A 13155-nucleotide genomic window follows, 5' to 3' on the forward strand; every position below is an offset into this window, starting at 1 on the left:
TGTGTGTGTGTGTGTGTGTGTGTGTGTGTGTGTGTGTGTGTGTGTGTGGAGCTCTTAGAAACTGTTTTTGTTCCAAGAAGTATGTGTGTGTTTTTTCTTTCTCTGAGACATTTACCTGACCGTAGCTCAGCTCCTGGTTCTGTTTCTCCTGTATTGCTGCGACCGTTGCCGTGGCGGTGGCAGTGGCTGTGGCGGCGGCCGCGGCAACGGCGGCAGCTGCAGCCTGAGTGAAGTCGGAGGGGGCGCGGACGCCCAGGCCCGCGCCTCCGCCGTTGCCGGAGTAACTGTGGCAAGAGGGGAAAGACGCGGAGATGAGTGGGCCGCGGTCTTAGTCAGCTGAGTGAATGAGTGTGTGAGGTGTCGTCACGGCGGTGAGTCACGGTGGTGGGTGACAGCAGCCACGCTGGCATATGTTGGTGTGGAACCCCGCTGGAGCAGAACAACAGCTCATGACATGCAGCATGAAAACATTACAGGCTGCAAAAACCTGCTCAAATCGGCCACTTAATCTGAGGGATGAAGTAAAACAGATGCCACAGCCCAGCTGCAGATTTTGCTCACCTTTAAAGCTGCAGTTTGTAACTTTTCACATTTGTTTTCTTTGCATATTTGTTTAAACTGCCTCTATGTTGTGACACCAAAGCATGAGACAGATAATGAACAAAAAAAAAAAATCTGCCTTCTTCCAGTGCTAACTAAAACAACCAATCAAACCCAGGAGGAGGGTCTTAGCGCTGTCAATCACCCTCTATTTCATGCTTCTCATACCCACTTTCTCTCTGCTGTGCTACAGCTAGCAGAGTCTGTCCAATGATGGTGGATAAGCAGTTTTCCTATAATGGCAAGCTGTTTCTCCATGATTAGCACATTGAGCAGCAAGTACATTAGGATGATTGACAACTCTAAGACCCTCCTTCTGGCTCTGATTGGTTGTTCTTGGTCGGAGCTGTGCATTTATTCAGATAGCTTTAGTAAATCAGGAGATCAATTTTTTCACAGATAATCTTTCAGATTTTACCCTTTCCACCTACCACTTCTAAAGTGATGCTTCAAAATGTGTATAAAAATGTCGATGAAAACACGGCTACTGAGCAGGATGCTAAGGTAAAAAATCAGATTGAGATTTTCAGCGTAATTTAAGCTGGTTTGGGTTTGGACGATGTAAAGAGATTGTGCGCAGAGGAAAGGTCAAAGGTCAAACTAAGTATAATTCAACTTTGGATAACACTGAGATATTTTACAGTAGAGCAAAGTAGAACACTTCAGCCAGAAGGCTCTACTTTTGGGAAACCACAGGGAAACCACACTGGACATGTGATTTGTTTCCCCACAGAATAAATGTCCTCAAACCTATATTCAGTCTGAGAAAATGCTAATATAATGTAAAAAAATATATATATATTTCGATGATGTTTTGCTCATTTTTATGAGGGGTTGCAACAGATTTGCCTGCATCTGTAAAAATCTCCATTTTGTCATGAAAACACAGAGAGAAGAAACTGGAACTCAGAAGACAGTCGGTAGAAGAGGATCAAAGAAAGAAAAAAAATCAAAGGATAACTGACAACAACACCGAGGAGCTCCATGAAAGAGCTTTCAGACAATATTAACGCTTGCTCTGTGTTGTTCTCCTCCAGGGACGATGGAACAAAGCACTGCAATTTGCTATTAAAGATGTGTTTAAAAATAAAGGTTGACAAAAAAGCAGCAGCTAATCTTATAAGAAATCGTTTTAAAAGAAGCTTGTTATTCTGAAACACGGTTTTAAAAAACAAAACTCAAAGAGATGAAGGTTTATATCTTTATGAGCTTCAGAGAAATGCCGTTAAACGCAGCTTAAAGCTTTCAGACATGCAAAACAGCAACATGTATCAACAGATCATTTATGATACAGCTTTATAAACAAGAAGTGGTTTTAAACTGTACGAGTGCTGTCATGTGACAACCACAAACTGCAATATATTTGAATGAATTTTATGTAATGGACCAAAAGAAAGTAGGGCATAATTGTGAAATGGAAGAATATAGATTTTTAATTAAAAAAAAAGTCTGAAAAGTGTGGCATGCATTTATATTTAGAGCCCTTTAATGAAGGAATAGAGCAGAAAGGTCAAGTTGCAAGAAGAAATCCGTTGTTCAAAAAATATTCATGAGTACTGCACCTTTCTGAATTTTATGTGTAAAAAAAAAAGAAAGCTAAATAATGCCCCACTTTATGGTCATGTGTGACAAAAAGTCTCCCCAAATACATCGCAGACTCTGGTTGTGATGGAACAAAATGTGACAACGAGGCAAAAGGAGCTTAAGTGCTTTTGTAAGGCGGTGTATAAAAAGTTACATAGGCATGAAAACTCAAAGTGTTTTCCCATCATTCTAAGGTAATAACTAGCAATTAAATTTATTAAACTTTATATCGGATGTTACTAATACAACAGCACAGAATTTACATACTGTTAATGATTTTCAAATGAATAAAGTTACATTAAATTTTCAAATATAAGCCCTTTCGGATAACATCAGATGATTTATTAATCTCTTAAAACAACGGTCTGAAGTCGAGGTTTTCAAACATCCTTCAAACATCCCTATAAAATGCTGAAAGAGCCACGAGTCCCCTGTCATATTTACTATTTCTGACCAGAAGAAAGTGGCTTACCTTCCTCCATAGGCTGAAGCTGGGTTGTAGGCGGTGCTGGGTCGTCCGTACATGACCGGCTGGCCGTAGCCTTTAGACACGCCGTCCCCGTACGACTGCTGGCCCATGAACTGGGAGCCCATGCTGCCGCCCATCCCTGGGCTGCCAACTGGCATTATGTGACCACCAGAACTCTCGCCGGGGCCCATGGGTGATCCAAACACCTGTAGGTGAAATGGAGGAGGGCTTTATGACCCTGGAGATCTGAGGATGTGGATTTCAAAGAGGTAAAAAAGTTCAAAAGTAAGTGATTGAAAAGACTTTCACATAAAAAGCGTCCACCCTGAGGTTATACTCACCCTTTAAAGTAAACCTGACATTAAGTAAAGTTTATTTTAAGAAAACTTTACTTATTAAAAAGAGTAAAATTCAGGGTTGCTGTATGACTTTAATGTCAGAATTTACAAACTTCCAGTAACATTCCAGGTACGTTTATGAAGAGGGAATAACATTATTGCATGATGTAAAGCTAAAAAGAGTTGATTTCTACATAATACTGCCCCTTTAATAAGAGTAATAGTTTAGTTTCCACATTTTGACTCTTCATGTTTTTTTGCAATCCAGATATTTCCAGTCATGAAAAACGTGGACATTTGAGGTGTGAAAGCTAAAGTAGCGCCACCTTTCCTATGTTAGAAAGTTGTTCTAAATTTAAAGTAACACATACATTATTTTAAGTATTTGTGTAAATATTGTGCTATATTTCCTCAAGGTTATCACACTTCATAAATGTCAAATAAACCTGACAGTATGCTGGACATCTATTGACCTGTAGACTTCCAGCCTAGAAATCCACTAGAAATGTGTCACTGAGGAAATGTTTCAACCCAAAGCAGGTAGACAAAAAAGATCTGTTTAACAAAGAATCAAATTAGTAAAAAATTCTCCACACAAATTCCTTAAGTACCGTCCTGAGACATACTGGTCACTTTAGGTTTAAATATTAACAAGAAAACGCACTAAATAAAGCGTGTATTAGTGAACACAAAAGGAGAACAATGTCCCCGGGTAGTGAGTCATGTGTTACCTGGCTGTGTGTGGGATTGGTCACGCCCCACACTGTGGTTACTACAGAGAGAGATCTTGCGTGTTGATTGGTGCCTGGTTGCCAGGAGACTGGCTCATTTAGGAAGGGGCCGTCAGTGCTGCAGAGGGATAAGAAGGAATGGTTCAGCAGAGGCAGAAAGAGAGAGAAAGAGAGAGAGAGAATTCATCCAGATAGCAGTAATCGCGATACGAGCATCACAGACGGCGTTCCATGGTTTCCTCCTGAAAACAAGGAGTCTTTATCTCCCTCTTAGAGTTCATTTGCTGTTCTAGCACAGAGAAACTCAGCTGAGTGTAAAGGTCACAAACAAATGTTCGCTTTGGGGAGCTAAAGATTAACCTGAGCACGGTTTATTCATCTGACAGTTGAGGTTAGCCTCAGTTTCCTCCTTCTGAACCATTTCCTCAACAGGAAGCTACCGCAGCAGCAAGGCTGTCACACCGCATCACTTGCAGATCTCACTGTCTGCAATACCTAATGTTGTTGGCAAGAAAACTGAAAAATAGGGCGATGTGTGAATACAAACACATCTGCATTAAAAAATAATAATAATAATTAATCAGCAACGGGAGCATATGCATAGCTTTGTTACTGTTAGCATAGAAGTGCAAACTTTAAAATATTTTTTTTTACTGCTGGAGAATAATACCAGACTGATTTGTGAAACATTCAAACGTTATTTTAAAAAAGTTGTTCAGTCAGGAACAAGAAAACTAGGGTGCACCGGTTGAAGTTTTCTGGCAGGTTATGCCGATTCTGATTTTGGCCGATAATTTTTTCTGTCTGAAAAGTTGCTGACTAAAGTTGCTGAGTTAGAAACAGTGGGGTAACTATTGCTAAACACACATGTGTAGATGTGAATCACCGACCTCCCAAAATTAAGGAAATCAGGAAAGTATTGGTGCACCCATAAAAAAACCCCATCCTATTTGAAGAAAAAATTGTCACTGGTATAATTGGCGGCAACCCCAACAATACCTAGATAATAAACAGCCAAAGCAGCTTTAACATTCTGTACTCTTGTTTGAAAATTTAATAAGATTTTTTTTTTTCCCATTTGTTGTTCCTTGAACGCAGTATCACAATTACAATTCTCAGATATCACCAGCCTGGATGCATCATCTCTCTTTCAAATCCCATGTGGTGAGCAAGTCTCAAAAGTCGAAAACGCATTCCAGCTGATCTGTGCCCACGTGTTGACCGATCCGTCCACTTCTGGTGATTCGTACATGTGCATTTGGCGATTTGTATTTGTTGTGTATTGCTACTTGTGCAGTGGGAAACTTGTACATTTGAGAATATACACATATGTGAATGTGTGAATCATATGGTGCACTTACAAGTCTTCTTTTATGCGCATGCACATCTTATTGCACGCTTTGTGAATCTTTCAGAGACTAATTGAGCTCCATACAAAACATCTCACCATGTTGTAATCTAGAAAATTAAACAAGCCTGTCTGAGTTGTTGCCAACAATTTCTGGTGCTGTTTTTGCATTTTTAAAATCTAATGAGGTTTAATCTGATAAAACTCTTCAGAGGCGAGTAGTTTAACTGTAAAAAAGCATGAATGGTGGAATAATACAGACTGAAACCTGCCCGAGTGGTCTAGTAAAGACCAGCCGATTATCTGCATTGCTTTTTCAAATTATGTGTTGTGTAGAAGTAAAGAAAAAAAATATTCTATGGAGAATTGCAATTCTTAGTTCTGGGAATCCTGAATCGATTCAAAATGCTCTTTATATCTGCTTCATTTTTTTAAATATAATTCTTTCATATTTTTTTATTGAAGAAAAAGCCAGGTAGCTAAGCTAAAGTAATCCTGGTAATTTTACACATAAACCTATTTTTGTTTAGATATAAACTGATGAAATTTGATACAGTGTGGAACCGTACCAGCTTGTTCTACATAAATGTTTCATTTGCTTACGCCATCTTCTCCTCCTGTCAGTCATATAACAAACAGAATCTCTTGACCGTTTGGAAAGAAAAAATGCTTTTCTGACGATTTTTATCGTCACAAAAGCATTTTTTGTCTAATTGCTAGACACTGAAAAAGACACTGAAAATTTGCATCTCTAGTGTAGTAGTGATGACATTATTTCATTTCTTTATGACTAAATAATTTCCAGATCAGTTTCCTCCTAGTGGTCTAAGGTGACGTGACTTGAATTAGTCGTTTAAGATCGATCCTTGTGCAGATCCATCATCAAGTGGCATTGTTGCTTGAATGAGACAGTCACATACACCACATCATCTACCTGGGCTTAATGTCAGCACAGTGTGTGTGTGTGTGTGTGTGTGTGTGTGTGTGTGTGTGTGTGTGTGTGTGTGTGTGTGTGTGTGTGTACCTTTGTGGAGTGGGAGGCAGGGAGGGTTTCATGGAGTTAAGGGGGTTCATCGGATGAATGGTGGGATCATTAGAGAGCCCCCACTGTCCTCAAGCAGCAGCCCTGGTAGAAGGGAAAAAAAACAAAACAAAAAAAAACACGTACATAAACAGACAAACCCTCACAGCTCATTTGCTGCACGGCAACCATTTATCATCACTATAGCCCACACTGTGTGCACAAAAGACATAGCGACCTCCCACTCTGTGCCACTCACTTTAATCTGTGTGTGTGTGGACTGCGCACTTCAAAAACGTTAGCCTATCACTGTCTGCTGCAGCTCTGATACCTCTGGAAGCGGGACGGGGGATGGGAGGTGCGAGCTAAATTTAGCTTGCTGATTTCAAAAGGAATTTAAGAGAACAGAGATGAGACGAGGCGAGCTCTTCTCTCGCCTCACCGACATAGAGGCAGTGACTCAGGAGCGTGCGCTGCTCTCTACCGCCGCTGACTAGAGACATGTTCTGGACCTTCTTTACGTTAATAAAAGTTCAACGTCTTCCTGCGTCATTCCCAGGAACACCCAGGACACACAAAACCACTCTGACTGTTGATCAATAAGTAGCTGATTAGACACGTGTTCAAAGTGTTTTCACTAAATTCACATCATTTCTCTGTTTGAACTTCATGAAACGGATTTTAGTTAAATGTCTGGAAGGTTGCTTTGGATCCTGAAGTGGATTTAAAGTAGACACAAGGGAAAAAAAAGAAAGGAGGCACGCCAGAGGTGCTACACATTTCCTTTCCTGTGTTGTGAACTTTTAAAGATTGTGAGAAAATCTGCATTATATATATATATATATATATATATGTGTGTTTTATGATGTTAGCATACAACTATAAATCTTCACTATATCCACAGTGACCTCATCAATGGCTCTGGTTTGCATCAGTCAAAAAACCAGAAAAAAGATAGGTGATATTATGGAGGCCATTACTACTGGAGTCTTTAGAATATGAACTTTCTGACAGATGTTCTGTATGCATTCTGTATTTGCAAACTTTATGATGTAGAGCTTGTTTGTAGTAGTCTATGTTTTCAGCATTTTGCGGCTTTTTATTCTCCTTTATGTAATTAACAAAAATTCCTAAATACATTTTGGGGGGATTTTTGCTTAAATGTGAAGTCATAAATCGCGACTTGATGCATTAGATAGAATATGTCATGCATCAGCTTATTTCTAAGTTCAGCCCAAACAAGTTAAGAATGTGTTCATTTCTGTTCACTAGTTAAACTTTCTGAGCAAGATTTACATTTCCAGTTCACACTCATATTGTTTTTTTTCTAAGAGTTACATTTATAGAAAAATATTAATACTATTCCTTGTGTTGTAACTTCCAGCATGGTAACATAAACTGCAGTAAAGCAGTTTGTTCTTGTGTTGTGACCAACTACATTTCTTCTTTTTGCTGTTTCAATAATCACATTCTTATGGGCATGCCTTTTGTCCAAACCAGACTTTAGTCACCGTGATATTGCACACATTGACATTGCAATCATGGGTACGATTCAATATCTTGTGCAAATCTAATTCTTATCTAAATTTTTTTGTATTTGCCTTAAATTTAGTGGCGATTCAGGCATCAGTAACAATTTTGTGGAGAAATTTTGTGCAATTTCCTCACCTCATGGATACTTGCACAGTTGTTTGAATCACGTCTCTGAAATTTATAGACAACGATAAATAAAAACTCTTATTATGACAGGTTTTTTACACCAAGTGGTAAACAACCAATACGGTAAATGCCCACCACTATTTCAGTGCATGCACTTCTCTAATAATGAGTCCAATTCATGAATCAACCAATACAAGAGTCTTCCTCGAGACATGCTGTTCACATTTTGACACCAAGATGACATCTAGACATCAATCAAAGCTTAGCCAGTGCTAAGCTTCAAACAGGACTTTCTAGGGAGGAGGTTTCCACAGAGCTTATATGTCAAGTCATCAAACAGTAGCAACAAAGAGATGGTCACTTTCTACGCTGATGACAACTTCATTCCAAACAATGTCGTGCAGATCCATAATGAATGGACACACATTTAAGGAACTCAGAAGCAAGTAGATGCAACAGTTTATGGGGATTATGTAACAACACTGGCAAAGATAAAATCCCTTTGATCAAATCCATGCCATATGCAGAATGTGTGAAACTGAAAGTAAATCTCTCAAAACAAGAGGAACTTTTTTACACATTATGACTAAAAAAATGGAAGTAAAAACAGATCCATCTTTAAACCCAAAGCGCATCAAGCTAACAATGCTAATGATTCCTAACTCAGAAAATTCAGTCCAAGTACTAACACAAAAGACCTGAGATCATCAAAAGTCGAGTAGAATCAGGACTTTTGCGTCATCCATTGATTCATTATCATATCAAAGCAATCAAATGCAGTCGCCAAGTGCCTCAAGACTCCTTAGGAATCCCAATTCCAAAGTATTTGTGATTCAGTCTGACATTGTGACTGAAGTGGCCTATTCAGGCAACCTGCATTGTGCCCACTTCACTTCATAGTTTTTCATTTTTGATAAGATCCTGGTTCTGTTCAGAATTCCTCAGTGTCTAAAGTGTTGTACAGCCATAACTAACTCAAAGATGTACCTGCAAGTTCACACATCTAGACCCGATGATGATGCCGATATATTCTACATCCCTACTTATGGTCTTCATTTAGAGAGGAGAAAGATGCATATAGAAAAATGTCTCATCTACAGCTCACAGAAAAAAGTTTCTCTTTAATCCCTGTTTTTCAAACAGGTAGTAATTATTTTATAATAAAAAGTTTGAAAGTTACTGCAGCTGTACTGTGTAGATGTCTTGCCACTGGAGAAAACACAATATGGACATCTAAAGGAATGATTAAGGTCTAAATTAGGTTTTTATAAACCAGCTTATTAAATATTACACCTGCATCTTCAGCTCCATATGTTCCCTCTTTTTCTTCATCCCTGCTCCATGCTGCTCCTCTGCCTTTACCTAACGAGTTCCTTCATCTGATGGTTACCAAGTGGCATGCTAATTCCCCAACATCAGAGCCCTGACATCCTCCAACCCCCTCCCTGTTTTTTTTTTCACTGCCACTTTCCTTTTTGTACTTTGCAGATTTGGGTCAGACATCCTGAATCTTGTGTAAAAAGACAGAGAGGGAGGGGTGTTACTCCTCAGATCACATGATCGCCACTCGCGAATTCACTCCTATCGAGTACCTTGGAACTTCCATCACAGCTGAGCGGTGAAACCACACAAAGGGAGGACGAAACGTGCGAGACGTTTGTGGCTGCATCAGATGTTCAAAGCGAGCGCACGAGGCGCAAACTGTACCTGTGGAGGACCCGTTGCTACACTCCTGTCTTTCTCTCTCGCCTTGCCTTCTTTGACCTCGGCATCTTGACATTTTCTTTACCCTCGACTCTTCCTCTTCACACCACTCCTCGCTGTCGGATTCTCTTCTCGTTCTTTCCCTCTCGGCTCTCAGATCTTGCCATTGCACTGGCAGCTGAATCGCTCAATCAAACCCTCAAACTGCTCTGCTGCTGCTGGTTTACAAGGACCACATACAGTCATATGTGCAACAGCAAACGAAGCGGTTACAGTGCCTTTCAAAGGCACTCGTACCACTTAAAGGGTTCCACGCTTCATTTTACGTTGCAACCACAAACGTCATCCTATATTTAAAATAAGATTTTATGTCTCAGTGCAAACCCGTGAAGTGGGAGGAAAATGACACATTTAAAAAACACATTCCCAGATAAAATCTAAACCGATTACTATCAGATGTCACCGAATTAATACAAAGGATCCACCTATATGTAATTTAACTTAACCAAGATTATGTAATAAAGCACTATGCTCTTACAGAGCTTTGTTCAATCTATCACCCTAGAATGGAAAGAGTATGACACAACTGCACGATTGTCAACTGAAGATTAATAGGCCAGGGGAGGAGAGCATTAATCAGAGGAGCAGGCAAGAGGCCCCACTCAGGTGGGTTAATGTTTCAACAGGATCACTATTAAGTCATGCACAACGGGGCTGCAACCAACGATTATTTTACTTATCGATTATTCCATATCAATTATTCTGACAATCGGTTAATCGGATAAAACAATTGGCACTCTGCAGATTTTTCATTTAAATCTTATTTATGTAATATTGGAAATACATTACAAGATGCAAACAAACAAATAATTCAAAACCTTTTTTTAATAAGAAAATAAACATTCCATTGACTAAAATGTAATAACAGTACAGGTGTGCGATACTGGATATTTTGGTATCAATCCGATACCAAGTAAATACAGCACCAGTATTGCTGATACTAATTTCAATACGTTTTATTCAGGTTTGATATATCATCACACATTTGATCTCTAAGTTTTTCTGTTTTAGAATTTTTTTGTTAAAACCTAGAACAGAAGTTGGACAAAGTTTATAGGTGTCTGCAAAATACTTTAACAAAATATTAACATAATGCATACAAAAATAGAAAAACAAAACATACGTGCCTCTTTTCCTGCATAAACAATTCCAAAAAATATAATTTTAGAACAACAAAATCTTTTTGAGGCAAGGACGAAAAACTACAATTCCAAAAATAAAATAAGAAGTCAAGAGAGAATCTGAAACTAAGGTATCGATCTTACCATGCTAGTATCAATCTGACACTGATACAAACTTGTTATCAATATTACCGATATGTTGCAGTGATCTGCCCACCTCTAAATAAAAACATTTTTGAGAACACTTTATCATTTGTTGCAAAGGATGCATCTGCAGGTTAAAAAAAATGCTTCTAACATCAAAATGTGAATGGCTCAGATATTTCTGCTTGACTTAACATCAAAACAGTGTAAAACTGATTACTTCTTCAATTAACCAATTAATAACTGAATAGCAAAAGGTCCTTGATAGGAGATTTATTTATACAGAGAATTTAAACTAGGTGAAGCTGATTATCTTCTTTATGCAACATTGAAAATACAAGATGCAAATAAAAACTTGATGAATCTTTGATAGAATCAAAGCAATTTTTTGTATCTTAAATGAAAAATGTGCACATTTTTTGTATGGTTTTTGGTTTAATTACAGCTCTGATCATATTGTTCTGTCAGCAAATGTATTTTTGAGCCTGTGTACTCCAGTTAGCAATTAATCAATTACTAAATGAGTTAATGATCATTTTAATAATTGAGTCATAATGATTAATCTGATTTTTATTTTTTTTTAAACTTTGTGTCTTTTTGTGTGCTGTAAAGTTTAAACTTCTGAAATGAACTGAAATCAAAAGTGTTCAAGTTGAAGTAAAGACATGAGTCATTGGTGTGAAAGTCCAAGTCAAGTCCAAAGTATTTTATGATATTCTCAAGTCGAGTAACGTCTTTAAATTTGTCACTAAAATCTGACTTGATTCTCAACCGCATTATTCAAATCCACACCTCTGTCCATACCAGAGATGTGGACAAAATAAATGTACTATTTATTAATAATAAATTTTGTTTGCAGTACAAAGTATAAAAGATATAAAATAGCAGAAGTCTGACCAATTAAAGTCTACCGTAGACTTTGGTTTCTTGGTGCCATCACCTCCTAGCATCATCAAATCCATGTTTAGATTTTAGGATCAAATCTAAACATGGATTACATCCTATCATACTGCTAATAAGCCAGTGGAAATGCTAGTGGTATTTCCTTCTTCACAGAAAGAGCTAAACTGTTGTCAGAGGTGCAGAAACCTCCCATGGAAATAGGAAAATTTCATCCATTCAAGTAATCTTGTGTTGCAGTCTTAAACTTGCAAAAATAAAAAACAGTCATCTAGTGCATTACTGTGACAGATCTGCCTAACAGTTATTTTTACATTGTTATTTATACTTTCTGACAGATTTCCCAATTCCAGGAAAGGTGAACAAAAACGCTTACGTTTCCACACCAGAAATGGACGCCTCCCAATGTTTGCTTTGGCTTCACCAAAAGCCACAGATAACGAGTCAACACTAGAACAACTTACAGAACATTAAAAAAAGTAGCCAAGTTACTTCCCTTACTACCTTTTTCAAAACTGATTTAGTAAAACTCTTTACAATCATATCACTAATCAAGAAGAGTATCAGCTGCATTTCTACTGAATATAAAGAAAGCTTGACTTGCATAGTTTGTGCTAAAAGAAAAGTTGGGAAAACAAAGTTTTTACATTTTTAAAATGCAAGTTTGAAAAAGAAAATCATCCTTTCCTAGCTGACCTGCTCTGCTTTTGTCTTTTAAAAGCACTAATGAAGAGCCTCTAGTGATTTGAATGGTTAATCTTTTAACGTCTTAAAGCACGGCCAGTAAAAAGCGGATGGCAGCTCATGGTGCTGAAAAGATGAGAGTTTTTATTTAAGGGCACTTAAACGGAAAGCTATGAAAAAAGGAAGTCTGAAGAATCTCCTGTTTGTTCCAACACACACATTAGGTGTTACAGTTAGCTAAATAAAAAAAGGAGATGCCAGCAGTGATTAACAACCTTCCACTGTTTAAAGTGCAGTATTTTATTCTGAATTTCATTTATTTGTTTTTAAGCAGCTTGTTAATAGTGTTATAAGCTTCAGCACAATTACTCTGTCAGCTGTCCAAATTCCCCCCATCCCTCCCCAAAAAAAAAAAAAAGTAGTAATTTAACCATATTTACGTAAATTACTTATAGGTTTTGGATACAAACTCTTGCCCTTGAAACATCATAAATACCACCCTAATGCATCTGCGAATAAAATGAATCAGGACTGCAACTAATGATTATTTTAGTAATCGATTATTCTAGCAATTATTTTGATGATTAATCGATTATTCGGATAAAAATTTAAGCACATTCTGCAGATTTTTTGATTGACCACTTAAGCTCTTAGTAATCAATTATTCTGACGATTAATGGATAAAAACTAGCCATCTTCTGCAGACTTTTCAGTTGAACGCTTAAGTTTATTTTATACAATGTCAGAAATACATAAAAAATGCAAATAAACAACCAATTAAATTTCTTTTTT

The 13155-nt window shown here is 37.8% G+C and overlaps 1 protein-coding gene across 1 annotated transcript in view; it reads right to left on the reverse strand.

Moving 5' to 3' along the window:
* Window positions 1–9677, reverse strand: part of LOC103151743 (zinc finger MIZ domain-containing protein 2-like) — a 25220-nt gene extending 15543 nt beyond the window's left edge. Inside the window, exons 1-5 of the mRNA XM_007571956.2 lie at window positions 9458–9677; window positions 6095–6196; window positions 3723–3840; window positions 2657–2859; window positions 116–284 (exon numbers count right to left, since the gene is read on the reverse strand). Coding sequence (XP_007572018.1) covers window positions 116–284; window positions 2657–2859; window positions 3723–3840; window positions 6095–6144 — 540 coding nt within the window. The 5' untranslated portion in view covers window positions 6145–6196; window positions 9458–9677. The remainder of the gene's footprint in view (window positions 1–115; window positions 285–2656; window positions 2860–3722; window positions 3841–6094; window positions 6197–9457) is intronic.
* Window positions 9678–13155: the final 3478 nt, after the last annotated feature.

The sequence above is a fragment of the Poecilia formosa genome, unplaced genomic scaffold (genome assembly GCF_000485575.1).
Source record: "Poecilia formosa unplaced genomic scaffold, Poecilia_formosa-5.1.2 Scaffold291, whole genome shotgun sequence".
Taxonomy (NCBI): domain Eukaryota; kingdom Metazoa; phylum Chordata; class Actinopteri; order Cyprinodontiformes; family Poeciliidae; genus Poecilia; species Poecilia formosa.